At 34.4% G+C, this 8,919-nt stretch overlaps 1 protein-coding gene across 5 annotated transcripts in view; it reads right to left on the bottom strand.

Moving 5' to 3' along the window:
• LOC105249907 (FERM, ARHGEF and pleckstrin domain-containing protein 1) overlaps positions 1-8,644 on the bottom strand; it is a 38,436-nt gene extending 29,792 nt beyond the window's left edge. For 2 of the 5 annotated variants that reach the window (XM_025406550.1, XM_025406549.1), the window contains exons 1-9: positions 6,459-6,638; positions 4,647-4,751; positions 4,351-4,573; positions 4,132-4,255; positions 3,958-4,045; positions 3,699-3,854; positions 2,245-2,405; positions 1,984-2,058; positions 91-233 (exon numbers count right to left, since the gene is read on the bottom strand). In XM_025406550.1, the coding sequence (XP_025262335.1) occupies positions 91-233; positions 1,984-2,058; positions 2,245-2,405; positions 3,699-3,854; positions 3,958-4,045; positions 4,132-4,255; positions 4,351-4,573; positions 4,647-4,751; positions 6,459-6,638 (1,255 nt within the window). Of the gene's footprint in view, positions 1-90; positions 234-1,983; positions 2,059-2,244; positions 2,406-3,698; positions 3,855-3,957; positions 4,046-4,131; positions 4,256-4,350; positions 4,574-4,646; positions 4,752-6,458; positions 6,724-7,055; positions 7,149-7,232; positions 7,979-8,043 lie in introns of those variants that run through there. The other 3 variants (XM_025406546.1, XM_025406547.1, XM_025406548.1) reach the window with 3 other exon arrangements.
• Positions 8,645-8,919: the final 275 nt, after the last annotated feature.

Below are 8,919 nucleotides of genomic sequence, written 5' to 3'. Positions count from 1 at the left end.
AAACAGGTGGACAGAAATAGAGAGCCAAAGGGCGAAGAAATTAAAAATAAAGCGTTTGTTGTGGAGGTTGGTGTCGGTCATGGTACATACCAGGATCGCCGAGGGGCAGGAGGGGGTGGGCAGAGATGCTGGAGCTGCCCATAAGGGAGCTGCTTGGAGTGGCCCCACGATAGCCTCCCCCCTCCGAGCCCTGCAATGCCCTACCACCGCTAGTCTGCCGGAACGAATTGGACCTGCGAGCAAGAGAGAGTCAAGTTCAGCATCAGACTTAGGCTATCAAATGCCAAGCCTGTTTGGAACTAACTTATCCCTTCTTCCTCTTTTTTTTCCTTAATGAGATCAAAAGTAACAGTAATAAGGAAAAAAAAATAATAGCTTCCATCGAAGCTAAGTGACGGTAACTGACGCGAGAAACTGTGCGGAAAATATCGATCTTCCTGTTAAGCCACGTATTGAAATATGCGATGCGACAAACAAAAATAGATTACACTTCTGATACGATACACGGTCAACATCGCCGATAGCCAAGTAGATAGCAAGTCGATTTTTTTCATACAATATAGTTATATTGCTGTCGATGGAACATATGATTCTCATTCATTGTGTGTTCTATATTTTTAACTATATAAAAATATAATGAAATACAACCATCAAATGTGTATTTTAAATATATAAAAATATAGTAAACTATACATTACTAATAAATTCATCAGGATATGTGAGATATTATGAGTGCAGAGGAGAACTGTGTACTACCGTTGAACAAATTTGGGAATAGTGAAGACAGTTATTTATTTTTAATGGAGTACAAAATTGTACAATGCGTAAAAGAGAAAGCTGTCTTACTTTTGTCACACGAAAAATACATCTTAAAAAGATATGAATCGATACAAAAATCCTTGAAATATTTGCGCTTTCTCGTAAATAAAACCATACGTGCAATATAATTATGTGAAATATACAAAAAAAATATCTTGCGTGTTCATCAGAAGCATAAATAAATACAAATATAAAAGTGCACTTTTAAAATGAATATATTCAATATCATTTTTAAATTTTAATATATTCGATTTTTGCAATAGTATATTATTGTTTATGGAAAAGAATTATGTCAAGTTTTGTACTTCTGCGTTTTGTACATTCTACACAATTATTGCTTCCGGATGGAAATCCATTAGATATCGATATAAAAATATCATCTCAGTACACACAGATCTTTTCAGCAAAACTGATAGATATTATTAATATAAAAATATAGTGGCTACTTGCAATTGAATTTAATATCACTCATATTGTATTTCATTTTGCCAATTAATATATTTCCATAATAATATAGGCGTTTTTCAACCGTGCATCGATATCGCACAGCAAATGAAAATCTATCGATAATATGTACAAGAAAAACTTTTCTTTTTTTTTCGAGAATTAATAATAATATTAATAAGCTAAAAAAATTCTATTTTAGAACAGTCTACTGCTATGGACAAGTATCTTGTTGGATAGAATTGTTATATAGGATATTATAGTGAAGTATGGTATTTTGCTGTGTATTATCAGATACAACAATAAATAATTAGTGATCACGCTATTGAGAGAGGGTACACTCATCATTCGGGTTTATCGTGCCTGATGGTGAGCCTGACTCCCCGCCACCCCTGTCCGAGCAGGCAACACTGACAAACGGAAATATAAAAACTTGGAAATATTTTCCGCTATGGAAATTGTGGACGTTCGTGAATAATACATGTATAAATATATATATGTATATACCGATTCCGGCAAAAGCAAGACCGTGCCACCTCCTATCTTATCCACACAAAATTGATGCGTTCATTAATTAAAGACCTCAATGGTACAAATCAACATTAGGGGGGAAACAGTACGCGATATACATGCACTATCTACATCTCTATTACATGGGGGGTATCCAAAGACTTTTATTTAATTGTTCAACATAGCTGTCAGTCTCTTGGAACAACTTACCTTTGAAATGTCTGCCTCTTCACATAATTGTCTCGAACAAATTCGACAATTTGTTTCTGAGTTTTGCCGCTATACCTGATAATATATAAAAGAGAAATCTCTTTTATTATTTTATAATAATTTTAAATGCATTTTAAAAATTCCTAAATATTTTTTGACATTTTTTTTACACATATGCGATGATATTTTAAAGATCTCTAAAAAATCATATAAACATATTTTGTGATATTCATATTATAAAAAGATTATAAATTGACATACCTGAACGATGATCCACGGCTAAGCACTCTAGTTTTTTGCCTCACGACTCTCTTAACTACAGAGCAGCGGAAAAAACCATGGTTTTCTACACACTTTTTCCAAAAGTTTTTACATTCATTACGTCCCTCAAAGAAAAACTCGACTGTATCCTTATAATAACCCTATAAAACAAATAAAATTGTTTTATTGCAATAGAGATGCGCGCGCGCGCGCGCGTGTGTATATAGAGTGTTCTATTTTAATTGTGCACCCCGATTAATATTGCAGAAAGTGAACGGATGAAAAAATGTTTTAGACAAAAGTTATAAGGTTTGGAGAGGAACATTTGATGGTGACATTAGTTTGAGCTTGAGTAAACGTGACAAGGTCATATGAATTTCAACTTTGTATTTTTAAATAGAACTCCCTATTTTTCATAGGGAGTTTGCATATTATAATAAAGCATTTTTTAAAGTACTTTTCAACAGAAAAAATATATAATTTGCAATTAACAATTACATATTTTTTTTAAACAACTATGTGTTTTCCTTATATCAATTGCTTTCTCTTATTATTTTATACATAAAAGTATATTTAAAAACTATCACGGAAAAATGAATTCTTTTACGAAATGTTTTATAGTGTAAAATTATCTGTGTAAAATTAAGAAATTATTTCTCATAACTCGCAAAGTACTTGACAAAACAATACTTTATATAGTGTTTTAAAAATCTTTCGAGATAAGCTATAAGAATGTATCTCCTCCGAATCCTACAACTCTTATCTAAAACATTTTTTCATCTGATCACTTTTTGTTAATCGGGGTGCACAATTAAAATAGGACACTATGTATGTATGTGTGTATGTATGTATGTATATCACATTCAAATTCATATTAATTTAAAGATAAAAAAATTACATTGATCTGCGAGAGTTACAAAAAGTAGTGTAAATGAATCTGATAGATTTTTTGATGCTGAAAACAAATCTGAATCTGAATCACAGAATTTCTCCAGCACGTCGATTTTTTGAGTAATTTGTGATTAAATAATTTTAAAAATGACTATTTCGATCAATTTCATGAATTTATTATAGGGAAACCTGATTTTTTGGAAATATTTCAATGGCATCGTATAATACTAGTCTTCGTCTTTTAAATCCATTTTTGATTGCTGCTGTACAATTTTTTTCCGCTGAGATAGTTATAAGACCGATCGTGCATAGGAGTCCAACAATATGCCGTTCCACATCAACCCACTTCTTTGTCTTACCACGAATTAAAATTTATAACAATTTTTGGACTATTTAACCACAAATTACTCAAACACCTGACGTGCTGGGAAAATTCTGTGGCAGAATCGTTTTCAGCATAAAAAATCGTATCAGATTCACCTATTCTGCTCTTTGTAATAAAATCTAAAATTTTGCAGACTTATGTTGTCTTTAAAAATGTTAAAGATTCCAAGCTTACTTACATAACCTTCGGGATGCAATTTGATTAGAAAGCGTTTTCGTTTGAAACTGATTTTTCTGATTTTGGCCCAACTAAATGTATTTATCTTAGTATAATTTTGAAAAACTACAATGCCCATATGTGCCACTGCAAGATTTAGTGGAACGTTTTCATGATCCTAGTAAAGAACAAAAATATATATATTTTATATGTACATAATATGTATGCAATACACAATATATATAATGCACAATTGTTTTTTCTTTTTACATTTAACTCACCTTTGCTGGATGCATTTTCATTCCATATAGTTCGCAACGTCGAGCTGTCTCTAAGAGATTGAGATCTGCTTCTGCAGGAGATTGGCCTCTAATAATGTCAAAATCATATATGTTTCAGGCAAATCCAACATTAATGAAATATTACTTATTACATTCATAAAATATGTCTCTTACGCATGTTTTTTGTGATTCTCCATGATACGTCGTTCCAACTCTTGATCTTGATGAGGCACAAATTTATATGTTGATAAATATGTATGATCCGGGTAATCTTCTATCACATAATCTCCGCATTCAGCTGCAAGGAAAAAAAATAGATGATGAAATTTTTTCATAAAATAGTAACTAAACTTATAATGTTAACAATGGAAGAAATAGCAATGATAAAATTACCTTGAACTATATAACTGGCCATCAATGCTGCTGTGTTGTCATTGCATTGCAGTAAACCTAGAGATAAATCCCGTTTGATTTGTAGACAGAATAAATATCTTGTAAACTCTTCCTCGAGTTGTGCGGGATCTGGCGTATAAAATTTAACACAGAACCTCAATAGAGGATCAATTAAAGATAAGCCAACTTGTCTGCATACTGGTTTCTCCAAATCTAACCAATACTGTAAATATCACAAGCTTTAATTTCACTGCTCATTGAAGAAAGGAGATTAAATAAAAAATTACACATCTTACTTTTGTTAAATTTGGTTCTTGATATTCAAGACCAAAATAATCGGCTTCTAAAAGGTGCAATTGCTTACAAACTTGATCAAACAATACTCTCCCTAGTGCTTTGGCCTGAAAATTTCAAATAATAAAATAAAATTTATACATGTGATAAATTGTTCTAAGCTTTAATACAATTAGTTTATTAAATGATAAAATTCTTAAATATTATTAATATATGTATTTTATTATATTTTGATAAATTAAACTTGATAGATTAATTTGATTGTTTTGGTAGAGGTTGCTTTGATAAGAGATACTAGTGTAGTTATATAAAAAAACACACACACACACGCACACACACGTGTAAAATACAAATAATATGAATTAAGATTATATAATTAAATACTATAAATATAGACTTAATCTTATCAACTTCAATGCAAAAAGTTAAGATGCTGGGGAACAAAATTAATCTCTGAAGAAATAAGCAACACGTTGCAAGCATTGTAAATAAATAATCAATAAATGAGTATATACATATATTGCACACAGAATCCCCCATTTGATACATTATATGCTCCAGTAACTCATTCTTCTGGAAGTATATGCATACAGAGCGTACATGGTATATAATCATCTCACCAATATAAAAATATATATATATATATATATATATATATATATATATATATTACTTATAAGTCAGTAAATTTTTAAATCTAAATAACAAAATATTTTTTAATCTAAATAACATAATTATAGGATTGTTGTAAAAAATTTTTGAGAGTAAAATCCAGCTTATTAATGTTTAAACACGTATATAAAATTACAGAACATCTTATTACTGAAATTATGGGAGAAATATTATGATAGAAATAATATTTCAAAATAATATAAAAGTGAAAATTTCGTGTATCGGAATTCTAAGTTAAAGAGCTCCACACAGAGGATTCTAAGAGACTTTATAATCAACGACTCTTGACCTGGATGCACGAAGTAAATAGTTTAATATATGCCTATGCAGCAAATACAAGCTGATAGACATATTAATATACATAGATTTTTTGAGTACATGAAAAAAACGAGAATAAAGCTACAGATTACGAACAATAAAGCTCATATAAGTGTAATGATCAATATATTAAATGGTACATACTACACATATATCATCAAAATAATATCAAAAAAAAAAAGATATGTGAGCTTAGATTAAATTATTCAATGATCTTCTTTGATGAATATTTTCATATATAAAGAAAGAATGTATAGAGAGATGCGTAACACAGATATGTAATAGCTTATGACTATAAATGCAATAACACACACAGTCAATTGTCATATACTAGAGAATTGTAAAGGTACAATAAGATATTCAAGCATCATTTAAGCACCATTTTAGCGCTTATTCTTCCGTGATTACTCTTTATAAACATAAAAGAAATTGTCTTTATAAATAATATAAACAATAAATATTTCTATATACTGACATATTTTATAAATAATGAAGACTTCAGAGGAAAAATAAATTACATTGCATAAAGAAAGATTAAATATCATATATATTTGCAAATTTCATCAAAGCAAGAATCTTAAAAGAACTTGCATTTTCTTTATAAACGGCGTATTAGAATATAAATTCAAGAAAACTTATTAAATTCTAATGAAAGAACATCAAATCTTGTTAGTATTTGATAACTATCTTTGTAGATAATGCATAATTTTCTTCATATATCTTAATGTGTATGATGCCGCAATTAAAGTATATGTGTAATATGTGTAATTAAAAATGTGAAGAAATTATTTTAAAAAAATATAAATATTCTCCCTCTTAATTACCTGCACTTGAAACATTGTAATAGAGTCATCCAACATCTGTACACGAACTGCCAGCATTTTTCCAGCCTTCCGTGGTGTTGTAGGAGGTGTTCTACTACCTCCATCCACACCAGCTGGTGTTGAATGACTGTGAGGCATCTTCGAGCCTCCCTTCATGCCAAAACTTTCTATATCATTCATCTTGGATCATTTATTTTGTTTTATGAAGCAATTGTTTAATGCGTGCTTTCTCAAAGACTATAGTAAATCTGTATTATATCATCATCTGCAATAAAAGAATCATGAAATAAGAGATTTTCATATATATGTATAGAACATCATATATATGTATCGTGTAGTGAAAGTTGTGCCAAAAGGAAAGACAAAATTAATCTTCAGTAAATTAATTGTGATAAAAATAAATTGAAAATTTCTTTGACATCGAAAAATTTGTCAAATGACTTTCATATTAGAATAAGCCTTGAGTGAATTGTACTAGATAATAAATAAAATTATATATGTTTCTAGGAAATGCATATAAGGCTCAATCAAACTTTCGAAAATATATTTTAAGTAACTAAAAATGGAGGATATTTAAAAAAAAAAAACAAAACTCACATTCTCCGGTGATTTTATCTATGTATATTAAAGACACCGTCCTACTCCATCGTACAATCATTGTCAGATAAATAGAAGAATGTAAGAAAAAACAAATAGAAAAAAAATTATGGAAAAATTTGAAAACTAAACAAAATTTAATCTCAGTTTTATCCCGAATCTTGTAAGTTTTTATACCATTCGATTTTCCTATTACTATCACGTCCCTTCGAGATCACGATTCATCCTTATGAGAGACGCCTCAGCACGAATATATGCGAGACGGAGACTGATGAAAACGCGAAGCAGCGGTCTCTCGGCACCTCTCGCGAAGCGGACGTGTGTTCCGAGCGATATTAAACAAAAAATCGTCGCGCGAGAGAGAGAGGATCCTCCCCCACCCACTCGAGCTTCCGATTCGAGTTTTGCGTGTCGCCCGCGAAAATTACGAGAACGCGTCGCGGCGCATCGCGTTAACTGCCCGCTCGAGCGTTCCGCGATTAATCCTGATCGTCCGACCGAGAGAGGATGAGAGCGAGCGCGAGCGAGCGAGTGGACGAGAGCGGATGAGAGCGCGGGGAGAGCGAGGAGCGTTAAACGAAGCGGGCTAACCGATTGGCTCCGAACAAAAGGGTTGAAAAACGCTGCTTGATCCAACTGACGTAAGATCGCCTTGAGCAGGCGGAAGAGGGGGGCGGGAGGGGGGAAGGGAGGATGCGTTTAACGCGTGCACGCGCTCGTTACGCCGTTCGCCCGCGCACCACTGTACGTCTATACGTACGTGGTCGTCGTGTCATAATTGCGAGTTTCTACCGAAAATGGAAGTCGATGGGTGGCACTCATCGTCTTCGTCATCGGGAGGAGGAATACGCGTCCTTCTCGCGGGACTCGGCGTAAGAACAAATCCGGGAAAGAGACAGAGATACCGAGAGAAAGAGAAAGAGAGAGAGAGAGAGAGAGAGAGAGAGAGAGAGAGAAGGAGGGAGGATTTATTATCGTTCGTACGTACGTTCGCCGGGCCATTATTGCGTGTCCCGTGGTCTCTCCTCGACACGCGACTCAAGCAGCAGAGTTCATTGATCACGCACTAGAATACCACAGCACCCCGCTCCGCCCCGCGGAGACGATCGCCGGCCGCTTCCGCGTCTCTCTTGGCTCTTCGGGAGAACGGGCGAGCGGGTCCGCGTTAATAATGGGCGGCGGTGGCCGGCGATCTCTTCGCGGCGCCGCCCGACGTAGGTGCGGCGACGTGTGCGCGACGATGCTCGACCATCGAGCGTACACAGGAGCCCCGAATCGGAGCCATCGCTCACACGCGTATACACGTATTTACACACGTATGCATGTACGCCGTAATTCGCTATAGTCGCCCCGCTACGGCCTCCTCGATGCTCCTCGACGACGACTAGAGCGCGAATTGATGTACAATACGGGATATATCGCGCGCAGGGGTGCTCAATTCGACGCGAGCGAGCGCTTCTTACGCGACGTCGCGCCGTGTTCCGTTTCCGCGTGCGCTCGCGATCGCGCCCAGTCGCGCCGCGACATAGGGCCGGTCTATCGAGGGCGCGATGTGCGAAGGGCGGTGGCACCGGTCGTACGATGCCGCCCGAGGCGACATCTGCTGATTATTTTACTCAATGATTAATCAGACAGCTGTGGATAAATTTCCAGCGATAATATTACCATTCTACGTGAATGGATAGACTACGACTATTTAGCTTGCTAGATAAGTTTATATTATAATTATGGTTCCTAGGAATAATTTTATACGTAACTTCGATGTAATTGATTATTAAGTAATTTCCTATGTTATCGATTATACTGCATATGATATATGCAGTATATGTATGTCATATATGATGTATCGGCTGGATGACGCTGC

The sequence above is a fragment of the Camponotus floridanus genome, unplaced genomic scaffold (assembly GCF_003227725.1).
Source record: "Camponotus floridanus strain SB8 unplaced genomic scaffold, Cflo_v7.5 scaffold148, whole genome shotgun sequence".
In the NCBI taxonomy this organism is placed as follows: Eukaryota; Metazoa; Arthropoda; class Insecta; order Hymenoptera; family Formicidae; genus Camponotus; species Camponotus floridanus.
This window is presented reverse-complemented; position numbering and strand designations above follow the sequence as displayed.